Source organism: Cololabis saira, chromosome 6 (genome assembly GCF_033807715.1).
Source record: "Cololabis saira isolate AMF1-May2022 chromosome 6, fColSai1.1, whole genome shotgun sequence".
NCBI lineage: Eukaryota > Metazoa > Chordata > Actinopteri > Beloniformes > Belonidae > Cololabis > Cololabis saira.
This window is the reverse complement of record NC_084592.1, coordinates 17017245-17036487: the sequence shown is the minus strand read 5'-3', so window position 1 is coordinate 17036487 and position 19243 is coordinate 17017245. Positions and strand designations below refer to the sequence as shown.

Here is a 19243-nt window from a genome sequence, read left to right as displayed (position 1 = left end):
CAGTATCAGTCCTCTCTTAGCTAAGTATTAAAGCCCGGGTAACTCAGAGGGAGCCCGGGCCTTTTCAACTCCTTTTTCACGTTGAGTCAAATCTCACAGAACCTCGTGTGAACCTGAAGCAGCAACATTTTCCTCGAGTCACAGAGCACCAGATGGCAGTCAATGCACATTGCCAGGAGCGTGCACTCTACGCGGCCTTTGTTTGCAGTTCACATGACAAGTCAGTGTAAATGGAAATATGCTTGAATTCCCTCCAAAAATAGACATCGGCGATTACTGAAAAAAAAATAAAACGTGTGCCGTCCTGATTCTTGCACGACAAAGTCTGAACTCGCACAGTAACATTCGTGTTTCACGGCATCCGCCAGTCAGCATGGATTTCAATTAGACATTGTGTTCACTCAGTTGTTTCAGATTCTCAGCTTGATGAGTGTTAAGCCTTTGAAAACAGCAGCTGAGAAATTGATAAACACGAATAAGGATTCAGCTGCAGAGAGATGCAGAAGTACGGCACTTCATGAGCAAAGGTCTTATAATCCAGCCTGTAATTACTTCTGTTTACTGGGAGTTTCTCTGCAGACTCAATGGCGCATTTCGGGGAGGGTTTTCTTCCTCTCATGCCCTTACAGAGTGCCACCTTAATTGTATCAGTGGATAATGGGAGGCTTCAAGTGGGAATAGTGCCCATGAAATGTGTGGTGAAAAAAAAACCACATGACTCATCTCTGAAGGAGCTGATTGTCCTCTCAAATCCCTGTTTTGTTTTGTTTAATCTTCCCTTTCTTTCCCCTCCGCAAGTCGCCCAAATCAGCCTTCATCAGCGCAGCCAAAAAGGCCAAGTTAAAGACGAATCCCGTAAAAGTCCGCTTCGCCGAAGAGGTCATCATCAACGGGCAGGTTCCAGTAAGTCAAACCGATCCGGATTCTTTTCTGTAAACACAAGATAACAGAACACTTGAACTATCGCAGCTGGAGCCGAGTGAAACCATCATGAGCGAAGAGGGTGCACTTTTTTCTTTTGTGCCTCTCCATCACTCTGATTTCTCTTGAACGTCATACCTAGAAAAAGAGGGAGACATTACCAGAAAAGGAGAACCATATTGCAAAGTGCTTGCTCACATTATTTGCTGAGTCACACACAAGAAAAGATTTTAAAAAGAGGAAGAACAGAGTGAGCTTGAGCTCCTTCGATTGCTCGTACAATGATACAGCCAACAAGCTGAAATACACAGTATTCTTGTGTATGTATGTATGTATGTATGTATGTATTATTATAATATCATTTACAGCACTATGGAAGCATTTTCATCCATTAATACTGGATAAAAACAGCTGAAAAATGAATTAATTAAATATGACAACATTGCAGAGAAGCTTGCAGCAAGTAGGGAGCCCACTTTGATGGCTCCTTCATACGAAGCGTTAACTCACATCCACGTGTCGTTCAATATTACTTCTCATCTGATGTGGAGCAACATACTAGATGCTAATCATGTGATTATGCTTCTCTCCTCAGGAAACAGTGAAGGACAACTCCCTCCTTTTCATGCCAAATGTTCTGAAGGTGTACCTGGAGAACGGGCAGACTAAATCATTTAAATTTGATAGCAACACATCCATTAAGGTAGGTGCCGGAAAGTACCTCCTTTCCCTGTGAAACGCTATTACATAATTTTAAGTGATGTTCAGTTTAAATATTGAATGATATTCACATTTGCATTGTGCATTATCAAGTGCAACCTCTTCCCCTTCACTGTGGCATTCAACCCAACATTTGAAATTACGAGTCAGATAGAAAGCAGGGGGGAACTTAGCGATGCATATCTCACTGTGAATAATGATTTACACTTTTGGCAGCTGAGCATAGGGAACCTGCTGCATCTGCACAGTTCTCATGTTGTATTAACTATGACATTGTCTGTGTGAAAGGACGTCATCCTGACCCTGCAGGAAAAGCTATCCATTAAGAGCATTGAGCACTTCTCACTGATGCTGGAGCAGCGAGCTGAGGGATCTGCCAGCAAACTCATGCTCCTGCACGAGCAGGAGATGCTAACTCAGGTGAAACTGCTCTTTTCAATGTCACTAAAAACACACTCACAAAAAAAAAAAGCAGCAGCACTTCTGGCTTCGTATACGCAAGGAACAAAAGGCTTTTTTCTTTTACGAGCTTGACCATCGAAAATGTGCTGATTCAGTCTATTGTAGGGGTTAGAGGGGATCAATACATCTCTTTTATACTGTATGTATATCAGTTTAAAATATGACGCCAGTCAACAGTAGCTTGATAACATAAAGCAAGTCCTCTCTCGCAGCCAAGTAATAGTCTCTCCTCGAGACAACCACTTCTTATTTTTGCACTTTGGCTTTGTTTGAAGCACAAAATAAGTGTGGAGAATTTTTTATTATTTAGAAAAAGAGCAAAGGAAGCTGTTTTTTCTCTTTCCCAGTCTTTATGCAGAGCTAAATTAAGTCTACATCATATATGTACATACAGTATTTAAGAGCAATGATAATCTTTTCATCTCCACTAACTAAAGAAATGCAGACCTTAAAACTTAATTTCTAGAATATCAAGCATTTCCTTGAATCCCTGTAAATATGTATTAATCCAGACAGACTTTTACATTTTTGGATATAAATCCTGAATTGTAAGATGCTGCATGTATAGTGATCAGAGGTGTCAAAAGTATTCACATTCATTACTCAGGTAGAAGTATAGATACTAGAGTTTAAAAATACTCCTGCAGAAGTTGAAGTATCAACTCGAGTTTTTTACTCAAGTAAAAGTGTAAAGGTACTGGTTTCAAAACTACTTAAAGTATAAAAGTAAAAGTAATGTAAGGGGGAAAAAGCCATTAAGGACAAAAGCCATTGAAAATGAATGCATCTTAGTATAATGCAAATATATTAAAGAACCATATATGTGTACTATTGAGCATTAACGTGTGTTTCAGAGAGCAGAAGATATGATGACTAGTTGCCTATAAGTATTGTAATGGTGCAAAAAGTCAAACTTCAGAGGCATGTTATCATTTATCCTAACCTTTATTGGAATGTACATCCAAGTTTAGTTGCAGGAATCTGAGGGCAGCGGATGTAAGAACAAAACTGGACAAGAACATGTGAAACAACCACAACCAAATTCACTCTATCCGGATGGAGCAATTTAACTGGATAGTTTTTTTTTAAAGGCCGAAATGAAATAGAGTAACAAGGCTGTTTTTAAAATGTAAGGAGTAAAAAGTACAGATAATTGTGTGAAAATGTAAGGAATAAAGTAAAAAGTCGTCTGAAAAATAATTACTCCAGTGAAGTATAGATAACCAAAATTTCTACTTAAGTAAGGTAACAAAGTATTTGTACTTCCTTACTTGACACCTCTGATAGTGATGCACCTTCCAGGTTCGACTGTCCCCAGAAAGCTTTTAGAAATGCTGCGAATGCAAACACCTCACACTAAATGGACACTCCTTTTCTCCGGCTTTTGCTCCAGGTGACACAGAGACCGGGGTCACACAAGATGAAGTGCTTTTTTCGGCTAACCTTTGTCCCAAAGGATCCACTGGACCTGCTGAGGAGAGACGCAGTAGCCTTCGAGTATCTCTACGTTCAGGTGACTATGAACAGACCCACACTCGATTATTATTATCAAGAAAATATTGAAAATGTATATCCTGCTTTGAGAGCGATGTGTAGGAGACACTCGTTCTAAGCTCGCTGTTGTCTTTTATGTTATGACAACAGAAATGACAAAGTGTAACCTCTTGCTGTCTTCTCCTTCCTCTCTGCCTCATCCAGAGCTGTAATGATGTGGTATTGGAAAGATTTGGGTCAGAGCTGAAATACGACACGGCCCTCCGCCTGGCTGCCCTGCAAATGTATATTCTAACCATCAATACCAAACAGTCCCAGAAAGTTTCCCTGAAGTATATTGAGTAAGTACACGTCACAGTGTGCTGAGCTTGCAGGAATTAACTACTGTATGTCTCTTAACATTTTGTTCTTTCTAATAACGCATCCCAGCCATAGAGGATGCAGTTAAGTCCAGACTGCTGGTATCTGATAACTTGGGTTCGGATCTGACATTGGGTTATGACATTATTACGGCTTTAATGGGTTAACTAACGCACAAACTCTGCGTGATCAGTCATCACTCAAGGATGAAAACGTTTCCATAGAGCCTGTTTTTGTATGAATTGTGTATCTGCAGGAAGGAGTGGGGTCTGGCGCTGTTCCTGCCTCCTGCAGTGCTGTCTAGCATGAAGGAGAAGAATATCAAAAAAGCTCTCACTCACATCCTCAAAACAAACCAAAACCTGGTGCCACCTGGTAAAAAGGTAAACCTCTTCCTTTTTTTTTCTCTGGTATTTTTTTTTAACTCAATATTGGACTCAATGTTGCCACCTACTGGAGGTTTTAAGTACTGGCACAAGATGCATGTTAACATGACAATGTGATGTTTTAATACTTCATTTTCTACTAAAAACCTCCTTATTTTTTTGTTTTTGTTTATATCTCATCCTATGTCTCAATACCTCACACCTTGTCTCCCTTCCAGCTGACTGCCTTGCAGGCAAAAGTCCATTATCTGAAGTATCTCAGTGACTTGAGGCTTTATGGAGGACGTGTATTTAAATCAACTCTAATTGTGAGTAAAACTATGTGCTGCCCGACAGTTATGCAGCTAGTATCACTTAGAGAACGACGTGTACAATGTCTGTTCCCTTTTTACAGCAAGCTGAGAAGCACACGGAGGTGACTTTGCTCGTGGGACCAAAATATGGCATCAGTCATGTCATAAACACCAAAACCAATCTGGTTGCACTCCTGGCTGATTTCAGCCACGTCAACCGTATCGAGATGTACACAGAAGATGAGAACAGGGTCCGAGTGGAGCTACACGTTCTGGATGTTAAGGTTAGCGCCAGCCGTTCTGGTTAGCAGCTAATATAACTTTATTATGCAGCTTCACTTTCTAATTTATTTATTGCTCATCTGATTATCCGTTTCCTTTACAGCCCATCACTCTCATAATGGAGTCTGTTGACGCGATGAATCTCGCCTGTTTGACCGCTGGCTACTACAGATTACTCGTGGACTCCCGGCGCTCCATCTTCAACGTGGCCAAAAACACAAACAGTACGGAGGCGAAATAATCATCGCAGCGAGAATGACTCAGCCAGATAAGTCGTGTCTGAATGTGTTGTCGTTTCATTTTCTCCTTCCTCTTTTCAGGCCATACAGCAAAAACGAAGCAAAACTACCAGGCCATCGAGTGCACGTACAGCATACCCCATAAAGGATGTGAGGACAGGAACAACCTGAGGTGCGGCCAAGATTACTCCAACCAGCAGTGCGAATACCTCGACCACGGCAGATGTGAAGGCCAGCCGGTGTACATCACTGAAATACACCAGGCCCAGCACTCGGTGCACGTGGCAGAGAGGGCAGAGTGCTGCAGAATCCCTTGCACCCAAACTTATCTCAACATCCCGAGGCCCAAACTGCAGGAATCCTCCAGAAATGCAAAGGTCTCCTTCATATTCGGCGACCCTCCCTTAGATGGTGTGAATCCCCAAAACCTAGGCTACCAGAGACTGATGGACGAAGGCCCAGAGCCTGCAGACAATCACAGCCACATGTACAGGCGCCTCGAGGAGGACTATAAAATGATGGATGCCATAGAGGAAGGGTATCAGTACTCCAGCAAAATCTTCGGCCCCACCGAGTGCATTGAGGAGCCGCTGCTGCACGACATCTGTTACGCGGAGACGACGGACGACGCCGAGGATGAGGACGACATCAGCTGTGAGGAGGACTTGGTGATGAGCGACATCGACAAGCCCAGTTTGCTGTCGCTCTCGGGTTCCAGTGACGACATCATCGACTTGACCTCTCTCCCGCCGCCGCCGGAGGCTAACGACGAGGAGGACAACGACGTGCTGCTGGACTGTCTTAACATGGCCATCGCCGCTCCTCCCCCCGGCTTCAGGGACAGCTCTGACGAGGACGAGCAGCACGGGGCCGGGACTCAGGCCCAGCGGGGCAGCAGCGATATCCCCGTGTCCCTGATAGATTCGGTGCCCACCCGCGGAGCGGAGGGCCCCAGGGAGCCCCTGGACAATGCCGTGGTGTCCACGTTGCAGGCACTCGAGGCCCTCGCCGCTTCTGAGGAACAGAGTCCGGCACAGACAGAGAGTAGCACAGGTTCTTCTTATACTATTGTAACATTCATCCATTAACACATTATTCATTATTCTGCCATTCACTTTTGATGTTTGTTTGTTTTCTTTTTTTTCTTTTTTCAATAAAATGTATTTGTTCTGTTTCCATTTGTGAGTATCTGATCATTCATTTGAGAATGCAAACGTTTGTGTTCATCATTGTATTTTTCATGCTTTTCATTATCCTTTGTTTTCTCAGCTGTGGAAACTGTAATGTAATAAGTCGGGTCCCGCCACAAATATAACTTTAGATAGATAATATAGACAGATGCCACTTACAGATATGACCAATATTATTAGCTCCCTTTTTTTATATGAGGGAAAAAATAGAAATTTCTCAGAAATCTGTTGTCATTTGTTTTTCTAACTCTTGTTGAGACACTGCTCATCCAGAAGTGCGGGTGTTTCTTGTGCAAACTGCACCAGTTCTTCCAGGTTTGATGGTTGAACTCTTTCCATAAATGCTGATCTGGTTTAGGACCTGGACTCACATCTGTTGTGCAGTGCTGTTAGATGCATGTTGTTGGGACTTACTTGATGAGCCTCAACCTAAAACCGAGTAAGAGCTCTCTGAAATTAAGAAATGCTGCAGAAATCCCACTATAACTTTTCATTTCTTGCCTTGAACAGAGTCAAGACACACTGTCCTCGACGCAGCATCGCCAAACCACAACTGAGCCTCTTCCATGTCTCACTTTTCCATGTAATCTTCTTTAGACACTTTGATTCTTCTTCTGTGAAAGCTCTGATTGTGTTTGATAGAAAACCTCCAGGAGTCAGCGTGACTCTTCAAAATTTGACGTTTTTCTTTGAGACTGGGGTCTGTAATAGTTTTACGGAGCGTACTTCCATTCATAAGACTGCAGATGGTTTGCTGATTCATCATGGACCTCACATTTCCTGCGGATGTTAGCAGCTGTGATCAGGAAACACCAGGTTGCTTTGACTTTTCTTGGACCACAACTGGCCATTATTGGCAGTTGGAACTAGCAATTGTTAATCCTTCTAATCCTCCTTGTTTGTTCTCCTTTTCTTTTTCCTGATCCATGTCTCACGTGGAGCTTCCGATAATACCGAATGTCAAAATGACAACTTCCTTGTTTAAACCAGCAGACAAACTAATGGACTGAGTGATTATAAATCTGACAAGTCCTTTTATGGTGACCGAACAGTTATCTGTTTAAATGATCATTCCAAATGGCATCAATAATCTTGTAAGGCCAATTGACAAATCTCTTCCCAACATCTGTAAATATATTAGTGTATTTTCCTTTTCTTTTTTTTTGTTGCAACGATTCATCATTGTCCAATCATGCACCTCTTTCTCATCTACATGTTTTATTGACATTGTCATTGCTGTTAATTATGGCTGACTCACTCTAATACCTCATTTGTCCTTGAGATGCAATTGTTAATGAGGTGTTTGTCTTTCTTGTGGTACGCAGGTGTAGAAATATCACGCGCATTTAGCCCAGAGTCTTCAGATTCGGGCAACGAGACAAACTCCTCCGAGATGACAGAGAGCTCGGAGCTGGCCACCGCTCAGAGACATTCGGAGATCTCCCTGCGAATGCAATTAGCCGTGGAGGAAGGATACCATGCCACGAATGAGGAAAAGGCGACGCAGAGCGAGAGGGATCAGGAGATGGCAAAATCCTCCGCCGTCTCCTCCTCGCAGATATTTCACTCTGACGGCGGTGAGATGGAGCCAGAGACTATGGAAATCAAATCAGTCAGTGAATACTTCACCAAGATGCACATGGGCTCAGTGATGAGCAAGCAGAGAGGGAAGCAGAGGGAGGCCGAGAGCAGGATCCAGGAGGATAGAAGTGAAGCCTCAGATAAACCCCACACCACTTCCCAAGACATAACTAAAGAAGAGGCCCCTCATCTTGTCGGGAAGTACAACGGTTTCACGGTGAGAGATTCCTATTACTTGAACCAACTCGATCTGGGGCGAATTCACTGTAAAGAGAGGCAACAAAAATGGCAGCAGAGAGTACAAGGAAACAAAATGGCAGAGAACCTCTCTCCAGAATGTGTGAATGACTCACAGGCTTCCCACGCAGACAGACTAGCAGCAAAGGGAGAGAAGCAAGACTTAGATGAAAGAAGCCAACAGTTAAATGCCCATTTCTTCTCTCAGTCCAAAAGGCCCGTCCCCGCAGAGAGCGACGCCACTTCACAGGATAATGAGCAGAAGCAGATGAGGCTTCCACAGTCAGAGCAAGATGTAACGCGCTTATATGAATACCATGTGAGCAAGCGCATGTCATCCATTCAAAGTGAAGGTGTTCACTCTCTTCAGAGCTCCCAGTGCTCGTCCATAGACGCCGGCTGTAGCACCGGCAGCAGCAGCTGTGTCACGCCTATGGACTCCCCCCTCTGTGCCACTGACAGCATGCTCATGCTGTCGGAGTCCTCTCTCAAGGGGCTGGGCTACGTCACCCCTGAGGAGAAGGGTTACGGGCCCCCGATGCAGGGGAAGGCCGGCCATCCGATGGACCCCACCCTGCTGAGGAAGATTCACGCGGCTACCAGCGCCGAGTCTGGCTTCGGCAGCACCAAGGACAGCGGCCACCGAATGCCCAAGATTAAAGAAACCACAGGTAAGACTAAACGGGGGCTCCCAGTTTGTCTGATATGTGTTGGATGCAGAGCTGGGTAGAGTAGCCAAAAATTGTACTCAAGTAAAAGTACTGTTACTTCAGAATAATATGACTCAAGTAGAAGTACAAAGTAGTCATCCAAATAATTACTTGAGTAAAAGTAAAAAAGTACTTGGTGAAAAAACTACTCGAGTACTGAGTAACTGTTGAGTAACGTCTGATTTTTTTTTTTTAACACAACCATTCAAACAGACAAAAGTACAAAATAATCATCTTCAGGCAAATTAAATCAATAAAATAATAAAATAAATTAAAATTATAAAGTAAATGCAAGTACTTTAATAAATAATAAAATAAATAAAATAATAACAGAATACAAAAATAAATTAAGCACAAGTAGTACAAAATGTCAAGCCTTTGTACTTTTCTTTTTTAACCAGGCAGAACTAGAACAAGCCCATGAACTCATAGAAACTCTGTGTGTGTTTGAGTCTGTGTAAATGTGACAAAACATGCAAAAACAAACATTTTTCCCAAAGAATCACTCAGTGATGTCATGAGATTGATGCGTACGCGGATAAAAGGGTTAAAAGAAAAGTAACAGCTCAACGTGGCCTAATGTAGCGGAGTAAGAGTAACAGTTTCTTCTTCACAAATCTACTCAAGTAAAAGTAAAAAGTATAGTGATTCAAAACTACCGTACTCCTAAAAGTACAAAATTTCCCAAAACGTACTCAAGTAAATGTAACGGAGTAAATGTAACTCGTTACTACCCAACTCTGGTTGGATGTGATACTTCTACAAAGAATTGTCCTAATTAGTCAAGAATCATGAAAAAAGGTTTAAAAAAAGACTTTTTCGATTACTGTCATTTTTACTGCTGTTAACATCTCAATGAAATATTTAACTCATGGAGATGCCTCAAAGTTTCAGAAAATAAAATCAGACTAATCTGCCCTGTTAGGTATTAGGAGAAGTGAGAGGATAAAGCATATTAGTATATTTCTGCTCTTTTGTGTCTTATTGGCCAGATTTCTAGCAGGATTTGTTCAGTTTTAGGGGAAAAGGGCTGTTTTGCTGTGATGAGATAGATAACACCCTCACATCTGCAACAAAACAAACAAAACATTTTCTCAGCTTAGCATGCAAACAGGGGAAAGTGCAAATTGACATGTTCTCACTTTGTAGAGTTTTGTGCAGGTCTGGTATTTTTGCTCGAGTATCTAACATTTCTATAAAACCTCAGATATGAGTCTCTCCATGCGACCATGCAGGGGTAAAGCTCACCTTGTCGCATATTATTTCTTGACACTTGGGCCTCCCAGATGAAGGAGTTGAACCGGATTTCACCGTTATCAGTTTCCTGAAAGAAAACGTGTTAACCTATTAATGAGGCAACGTTCATGCATGCAGTTGGAATAGTTCAACAGTGACGATGTTTAAGAACTACATTTTTATTTTGTCAGACCGAGCTACTCCACTCTTTTTGCTTTAAGTTAACTTACTGCTGCTCTGCCTTCATTTACAGGAGCAATATAGTCATATAAAGTATTAAAACTATATGTTTTCCACCAATTTCACCAACAATATCTGCAAATATATTATGTTGTGGAAAAACCCATCAAATGCTCTTTAATACATTCTTTCCAACTAGGTGAATAACTGGACTGAAACTGAGTGTCTAAGTTACCAAGTATAAGACTTGACCCAGATTTCAGTAGATTTGATTAAGAATTGCATGCAAAAGGGTCAGAACATACATCAGGTGTCTTGATGTAGAATGACCACGTAGAAAAGGAAGTCTACTGATTTTAAGGCACAGAGGGTGATTCATTCTTACGATTCCAGTAGATAAAAACATCTTTAAGGTCAGTGATAATCTTCTTTGAGCGGACTCCCAGTCTGAACATTTGGCTGTTGTTTTGCTGCTCTCAGCAGATTGGGTTTAATCAAGTAGCCAAAGCTCAATTTTCTACCACAATTATACTTTTGATTTTTACATACTTTTGCTTTTATTTGCACTCAGAGGCCAGAAATACCACAGGTTTTTAATGATGAGCCCTGCATAAACGTGCGTTGACAGTTGTTGTTTTTTGGTAGCTGGTAGCTGTCCACACTTAGTATTAGACTTCTCCTGTCACCAAAGGTCTCTACGGAGCACGACAGGGATCTAATCCTGTTAAGAACCTCAAATCTGCAGGATATAAATGTCACACTGTGAAAATAGAAGAAATGAATATTTATGAGCTCAAGGAAGATAAAGTGGTAGTGGCAGTTTTGTAGATCCTATGAAAGATTTATGAATTAAGGGCATTGGACCTGCTCAGCGGCTCTAACGGCCATGTGCATATTACATGCTGATAACATGAAGTGTGGTTTTATAGTTTTATATTGATGACAGGAGAGAGAGAAGGGATTTCTAGGAATCCAACATGCAGAGGTGTCAAAAGTATTCACATTCATTACTCAGGTAGAAGTATAGATACAATAGTTTAAAAATACTCCTATAGAAGTTGAAGTATCAACTCAAGTTTTTTACTCAAGTAAAAGTATAAAAGTACTGGTTTCAAAACTACTTAAAGTATAAAAGTAAAAGTAATGTAAGGGGCGAAAAAAGCCATTAAGGACAAAAGCCATTGAAAATGAATGCATCTTAGTATAATGCAAATATATTAAAGAACCATATATGTGAACTATTGAGCATTAACATGTGTTTCAGAGAGCAGAAGATATGATGACTAGTTGCCTATAAATATTGTAATGGTGCAAAAAGTCAAACTTCAGAGGCATGTTATCATTTATCCTAACCTTTATTGGAATGTACATCCAAGTTTAGTTGCAGGAATCTGAGGGAACGGATGTAAGAACAAAACTGGACAAGAACATCTGAAACAACCACAACCAAATTCACTCTATCCGGATGGCGCAATTTAACTGGATAGTTTTTTTTTAAAGGCCGAAATGAAATAGAGTAACGAGGCTGTTTTTAAAATGTAAGGAGTAAAAAGTACAGATAATTGCGTGAAAATGTAAGGAGTAAAAGTAAAAAGTCGTCTGAAAAATAATTACTCCAGTGAAGTATAGATATCCAAAATTTCTACTTAAGTAAGGTAACGAAGTATTTGTACTTCGTTACTTGACACCTCTGCCAACATGTATATGCAACATAATTAAAAGTAGATGTATTTCTTGTGAAATAGACGTATTTAGAGTCAGGGAGATGCTTAACAGTTCTCTTTGTCCTTCTCTACCCCTAGTGTAGCTTGCACACAGCTGAAGAAGGTTGGGAAAGACTCATCTTTAGCTCTCTGTAACGAGACCAGTACCACCACCACAATCATGTCACCTTCATCAATACGAAGTAGCACAGAGCCCAGCGGGCTCACACTGGCCAGCCCTGAGCCCGACCCATGCACCCTGGCTTCCCCCTCGAGCGGATCTTCATCCGAGCCAAAAACAAGCAGCCTCAGGAAGCCACACAGGGTTCGCATGCTCAGGAGGAGCTGGAGCACCTTAATGCCGGGTTCCAGGAGTTTGGAAGCGCTGTTGGAAAAGACCAAAGCCACGTTCAGTGGGAAAAACGAAGGTCAGAATTCACAGTCTCAAGATTCCTCAAAAGTGCGGAGGACACTCTCTGCCAAGACCTTAGCCAAGAGCGTGTCCCAGGGTTCGGTCGCCTCCTGTTCATCTGGAAAACAGCTGCCGGCGGAAACCTCACTGTTGCTGCTCAGGCCAGTGGCGCCGAGGCTGGATTCGGGAACGTGGAGATGCCACGGGCCGTTCAGTCACTGCTTCCTCAGGAGAAAGTTACACACTCACGGCAGTGATGAAGACAGGGAGATGCCTTCACACGCCCTGCTCTCCGAAAGGTCTGTTTCTCGCGGCGGCAAGAAAAATCCAGTTGCAAAATCAGCCTGTAAAGCTGAGCAGAGCGACGCTCCCAAACCTATCAGTGAGATGAGCCTCAAAGAAAGACTAGCTCACATAAATTCAATGAAGGGAAAAACCTACAGCCTTCACACAGGGTTTGCACTAGCAAGGAAGGATGCCTTAGAGATGATCAGTGTGTTGCGTTGCAGTGTAAGAGACAAATCCAGAGGGGGCGTCCCCGAGGTCCCGGAGGACGACATGCAAACATTCTCCCAGCTGCTCCTCATGCAGGCCAAAGTACTGAGCGGGGCCTGCAGTCAGATGGCGATGGAGTCCAGCAGCCCGGAGGAGTTGCTGCTCACGCTGACGCACAGCTTCCACTCCCTCTGCTGCCTAATGCAGGCCTGCGTGTCACTCGTGGAGGGCCTGAGCGCTGAGAGCGAACGCCGAGAGGTGGTGGCCAAGGTGGATGAGGTCGTCATGAACTACACACGCCTGCTGAAAGCTGCCGAGGTGGCTGCAGGAGGTTCCCCCAGTGACCAAAGCGTGAATGCATTGACACATTACTCTGCTACCACGTCTGCTATTATAAACACACTAACTCACTCACTGGAAACACTGCTCAACAAGAAACTGTCATTTTGTCATGATTATAGATTTTAAAGCCATACATAAGAGACATCGGTTTAAGAGCCGATGTGAACTGCTGTGAAGAAAAAAAAAACCTTGCCTTGTGAATACAATATTTTATTATGTAAAAAAAAGTATAAAAATATATGAATCCAAGTTTTAAAGAGATTATATTAAGGCCTCTAATAAAAAAAGATATGACCTTCCTCTCAAGTATATTATCAAATATTACATAATAAGGATTATTTTAATGATTTATTGGTTAAGTTAGGAGCTTAAAATGTACATTATTACGATCTTATGAGAACCTTGTTTTTAAATTGTTAAAAAATATACATTATGTTGGAGAAATACATATACTATATAAAGATCTAGACAAATCATTTGCACAGGAATGTTATGAAACTAAAGGAAGCATACGACTTTTTCATTTTCTGAGTCACTTAATTTAAGAAATACTTTACACACGAACACTGAGAAACTAATTGTTATTTTTGTCAACATCATTAAAGTAATTCAAACTTAAGAAGTCTTCTCTTCAGTTTGTTTTTCTTTTTCTTTTTTTCGGTTCTTTGTACTTCGGCATTCCTCGTGTGGTTCTGTAAAGCATTAAAATCTCAGGAGATTACAGCAATTATCACAGTTGTGCAAGTTTGGATTCAGAAAAGTTCTGTATAGTGTTTGTTTGTTCAATGATTCATGGTTTTAATATTTACATAAATGTGAAGTTCTCCCCGTGCTTGCGTGGGTTTCCTCCGGGTACTCCGGCTTCCTCCCACAGTCCAAAAACATGCATATTACAGTAGGTTAATTGGTGATTCTAAATTGCCCGTAGGTGTGAGCGTGAGTGAGCATGGTTTGTGTGTTTATATGTGGCCCTGTGATGGACTGGTGACCTGTCCAGGGTGTAACCCCTGCCTCTCACCTGAAATGAGCTGGGATAGGCTCCAGCAGACCCCCGTGACGCTGCAAAGGATAAAGCGGGTATAGATAATGGATGGATGGATGGAATAAGTGTGAATTGCTGTAAAGTTTTTAACCTTTTTTTTTAGGTTTCAGGAAATACAAGAATCATCTACTCCTTACCAGATCTCCTTACCAGATCTAATACTACAACCTCAGATAAGCAACGCATGACACAGTGTTAAATTATTGTTTTTGTTATTTTCTTTAATATGTAAACTTTACAAGTGAAAAAAGGGGTATTTTCTTTTTCAAGTGGCTGCACGATGTCTACAATATAAATCTATATTTATATATAAATTCACTAATCTATGCCAGCGGTAGCTTTTACAAGAAATAGTGAGAGTTAAGACTGCCCAAACCCAGCTACAAGATGATGTTGATGTCGGGACTAGGTTAAGTTAGGTTCTTATAAAAGCCTGAAACTGTTCAATTTTTTGTTTTTGTTTTTGTCTTTATACTTTAGTCCTATTTTTATCTTCTTATTATAAAATAAGACTAAATTATTATTGCTTTTATAAGAACCTAACTTAACCTAGTCCCGAGTGTCAACAAATTTAGACACAGCAAAGCATAAGAATTGTGAAAATCTACAAAATATCTGCTTGTAGCTGCATTTGGGCAGTCTTAACTGATTATTTCTTGTAAAAGCTACGGCTGCTGTAGATTAGTGAAGGACCATCACACTTTGTAAACCAGCGAAGCTGAATGTTTCTCAGGCGTTCAGCCGCGAAGCAGCCACAGATTACATAAATATAATTTGCATGTTTGACACAGCGAGATGGTTAACCCAGATCCTGATCATAGGTTTCACTTTCTCCTGCAGCTAATACAGAAATGAAACCAACGTTCCAGTCGTGGTGAACAAATAATCCACAAGTGCTCTTGTTTTTATGCAGTTATACTTTACCACTGGAACACTGTCGCCATATGCACGGCTTACTCTGGTACAAGGGAAAGTATATCCCTGATTACACAACAAACACCAATCAGTCCAAACTTTAGAGACAATTCAAATATGGAAATTTTGGATGTGTGTGGTTTTTAACAAGGAGGAAGTGAAGCTGGTTAATTATACTCGCAGTGGGGCAATGCAGCCACCTGCTACTTTCATCCCATCACCTTAGAACAGGCTCGGTGTTACACATCTTTCAGCAATCATTTCAGTTGGACATGAGGCGTCGGAGGAGGTCCCCTTTCACACATTCATAAAAATGATATCCTTCCACAAGGTAAGTGTGAGCTCTATTTTTCATATATTTTACAGAAGAGCTCCTCAATTCCAGCCCCCGAGGTACCCTGTCTTGCAGGTTTTAGATGTTTCCATGCTTCAACACATCCTGATACAAATGACTGCGTCATTAACGACTAGTCCAGACCTTGATGCCATGTTGAGGATGAGCATTCATTTGAATCAGATGTGTTGGAGCTGATTATTTGGAGCCTCTCGTCTCTGATTCCCCTGCTGTCAAATGGTAGTTTGGCCTGAAATGTATAAAATGATGTGGAAATGTTAAAAATGAGCCAGTTAGGCTGGGCTACTACCTTGTTCTATTTAATTAGATATCTTTAACTAACTCAGAAATGATGTTGCTTGCCATGCACAGTATTTTCTTTCTACACATTGGTCATGCAGGTGCCTCTTTCTGTGCAGATGTCTGTGGCACTGTTGGGATTATGGTCTTGTTTGGTGATGTCAACAAGTGCCGTTGACTACCCCAAAACTCTACCGTGTGACGTGAGTGAGGCCAACGACACCAATGAGATGAAGGTGGACTGCACCGAGAGAAACCTCAAGGAAATCCCCCGCGGCATCCCGAGAGGCACGACCAATCTGACTCTCACCATCAACCATATTCCCAAATTAAATTCAAGCTCCTTTCACGGTCTGGAGGACCTGAGAGAGATTGACATGAGGTGCAATTGTGTGCCCATCAAAATCGGCCCCAAGGACCACATGTGTACGCAGAGCGTGACGATTGAGGAGAGTACCTTTGCTGCTCTCAAGAGTCTCCGAGCACTTTATTTGGATGGAAATCAGCTCTACAGCATACCAAAAGACTTGCCTTCCAATCTGATGCTGCTCAGTTTGGAAGTTAATCATATTTATTATATCGCCAGAGCAAACCTCTCTGAGATCCGACATATCCAGGTCCTGTACCTTGGTCAGAACTGCTACTATCGTAACCCCTGTAATACTTCCTATGAAGTAGAAGATGGTGCATTTTTGCAAATGAGCAATCTAACTTTATTATCTCTCAAGTCAAACAACTTATCCAGTATCCCCAATCAACTGCCACAAAGTTTGAAAGAACTGTACCTCTACAACAACAACATCGAAGAAGTCACAGACGAAGATTTCAAAAACCTAACAAACCTGGAGATCCTGGATATAAGCGGAAACTGTCCCCGATGTTACAATGCTCCCTTCCCGTGCAACCCGTGCCCAGAAGACGCACCCCTCAACATCAGCAAGGCCGCTTTCGCAATGTTGACCAATCTGAGGACGCTGCGTCTGCACAGTAACTCCCTGACACGCGTCTCATCCGACTGGTTTGTCGGCCTGAAAGAGCTCAGAGTGCTCGATCTCTCGTCGAACTTCTTAGCAAGGGATGTGGGGGTCACAGACTTTCCGCAGTTCCTGGGTAAATTACAGGAACTGGACCTGTCTTTCAACTATGAGCTTCAGAGGTATCCTCAAACGCTGAGGCTGAACTGTAGCTTCTCCAACCTGAAGTCTCTTAAAGTTCTGAGGCTGAAGGGTTACGTGTTTCAGCAGCTAAAGCGAGAGAGCATCAGTCCTTTGAAACTGCTCCCCGAGCTGGAGGTGGTGGATCTTGGAACAAACTTCATTAAAATGGCCAACCTCAGCATCCTGATGGAACTGAAAAGCTTTAAAATAATCAGTCTGTCTGATAACAAAATATCTTCTCCGTCTGATGGCCAAGATAGCGTCGGGTTCACGGGAGGGGAGCCCCTGCTCTGGTCTCCCATGTCGGCCTCCGATGAGTACCGAAGTAACGAAGTGAGGGAGATTCATTACTTCAGATATGACGAGTATGCGCGCAGTTGCAAGTACAAAGATAAGGAACTTGGAATCATTAGTTCCTTCGTCCAAAAGGAGTGCAGCAAGTTTGGTAAAACCTTGGACGTGAGCAGAAACAACATATTCTTCTTGCATTCAAGATTTTTAAATCTTAAAGAGCTGAGATGCCTCAATCTGTCTGGAAATGCCATGAGCCAAAGCCTAAATGGCTCAGAGTTTAGCAGCCTCACAAATTTACAGTATCTGGACTTCTCGAGGAATCGCCTGGATCTGTTGTATCCCACGGCGTTTCAAGAGCTTAAAAATTTGGTCATCTTGGATATAAGCAACAATAACCACTATTTTGAGTCTGAGGGCTTGACTCACATGCTTAACTTTACTAAGAATTTAAATCATCTTAAGATACTGCTGATGAACCACAACAAGATCTCTACCTCCACAAACACAGAGATGGAGAGCGACTCCCTAGAGAAGTTAGAGTTCAGAGACAACCGCTTAGACATGTTGTGGAGGGACGGCGACATCAGATATGTCAACTATTTCAAGAAATTGATCAGTTTGAAGATTCTTGACATTTCCCACAACAATCTCAATTTCATACCCCCCGAAGTTTTCAGTGGCATGCCGGACAAGTTGTCAGAGCTCTACATCAAAAACAACAGGCTGAAGTCCTTTTCATGGGGGAAACTGCAACTCCTACACTCTCTGCAGGTCTTAGACCTCAGTGGGAACTCTCTGACCACTGTCCCACGCATGCTCTCAGACTGCACCAAATCGCTTAGGAAGTTCATTTTACATAAAAACCAACTTGTTAAACTCACGCCGAACTTCCTCAAGGATGCTTTCGGCCTAAAGTACCTGGATCTTAGCTATAATCGCATACAATACATTCAAGAGTCCAGCTTTCCAGATGACGTTGTGCGGCAGATGGACATGTTGCTCCTCGACCACAACCGATTCCTGTGCACCTGCAACGCCACCTGGTTTGTCAGGTGGCTCAACAAGACCACGGTGACCATCCCTCGACTGGGCACGGACGTTACCTGTGCCAGTCCGGGGGCGCAACGAGGAAACCCCGTGGTCTCCGTGGACTTGCTGGCCTGCCAGCACCCTTTCCTGTCCATCATCTTCTACACCCTCATGACCTCACTGGTCGTCAGCTTCCTCACGCTGTCCATCTCCAGCCATCTCTTCATGTGGGACGTCTGGTACATCTATTACTTCTGCATGGCTAAGCTCAAAGGCTACAGGCGTCTGCACTCCCAGAGCGCCGTCTACGACGCCTGCGTGATCTACGACAAAGAGGATCCTGCGGTGTCGGAGTGGGTGACGAAGGAAATGTGCGCCCGCCTGGAAGACTGTGGGGACCGGCCCCTAAAACTGTGTCTGGAGGAACGAGATTGGGTCCCTGGATGTCCGCTGATTGACAACCTCTCCCAGAGCATCCACGGGAGCAAAAGGACCGTATTCATTCTGACCAAGACGTATATTAAAGGGGGAAATTTCAAGACGGCCTTCTACATGGCCCATCAAAGACTAATGGATGAAAAAAACGATGTCATCGTGCTGATTCTCTTGGAGAAAGTACCATGCAACTCGAAGTATCTGAGATTACGGAAGAGGTTGTATAAACGGTCTGTGCTTGAGTGGCCAAGAAACCCGCAGGCGCAGCCGTACTTCTGGTTCAGCCTGAGGAACGTGCTGGCGACTGAGAGCCACAAACAATACAACAATCTCTTCAAAGAAACGCTGTGAGAACAGCAATGGACAGAAATACTTCCCCTACTGCTGATAATGTACTTCTGTGTACAAATTACAACGTGTGAATGTCGCACCGTTTACACAAAAGCAGAAGTCCCGTATTGTTAAATTCCTCTTTGGTTTTCAGAGTCATTATT

At 42.6% G+C, this 19243-nt stretch overlaps 2 protein-coding genes across 2 annotated transcripts in view; both read left to right on the top strand.

The window, feature by feature from the left end:
- Positions 1-13833, top strand: part of frmpd4 (FERM and PDZ domain containing 4) — a 44106-nt gene extending 30273 nt beyond the window's left edge. The window contains exons 6-17 of the mRNA XM_061723416.1: positions 799-903; positions 1517-1624; positions 1930-2061; positions 3497-3616; positions 3802-3938; positions 4214-4340; positions 4562-4651; positions 4738-4920; positions 5022-5142; positions 5239-6210; positions 7673-8836; positions 12099-13833. Coding sequence (XP_061579400.1) covers positions 799-903; positions 1517-1624; positions 1930-2061; positions 3497-3616; positions 3802-3938; positions 4214-4340; positions 4562-4651; positions 4738-4920; positions 5022-5142; positions 5239-6210; positions 7673-8836; positions 12099-13369 — 4530 coding nt within the window. The 3' untranslated portion in view covers positions 13370-13833. The remainder of the gene's footprint in view (positions 1-798; positions 904-1516; positions 1625-1929; positions 2062-3496; positions 3617-3801; positions 3939-4213; positions 4341-4561; positions 4652-4737; positions 4921-5021; positions 5143-5238; positions 6211-7672; positions 8837-12098) is intronic.
- A 1633-nt stretch (positions 13834-15466) lies between these two features.
- Positions 15467-19166, top strand: tlr7 (toll-like receptor 7). The gene is made up of 2 exons (XM_061723413.1): positions 15467-15531; positions 15954-19166. The coding sequence occupies exons 1-2, from the start codon at positions 15514-15516 to the stop codon at positions 19098-19100; spliced, it is 3165 nt and encodes a 1054-aa protein (XP_061579397.1). The 5' UTR covers positions 15467-15513; the 3' UTR covers positions 19101-19166.
- Positions 19167-19243: the final 77 nt, after the last annotated feature.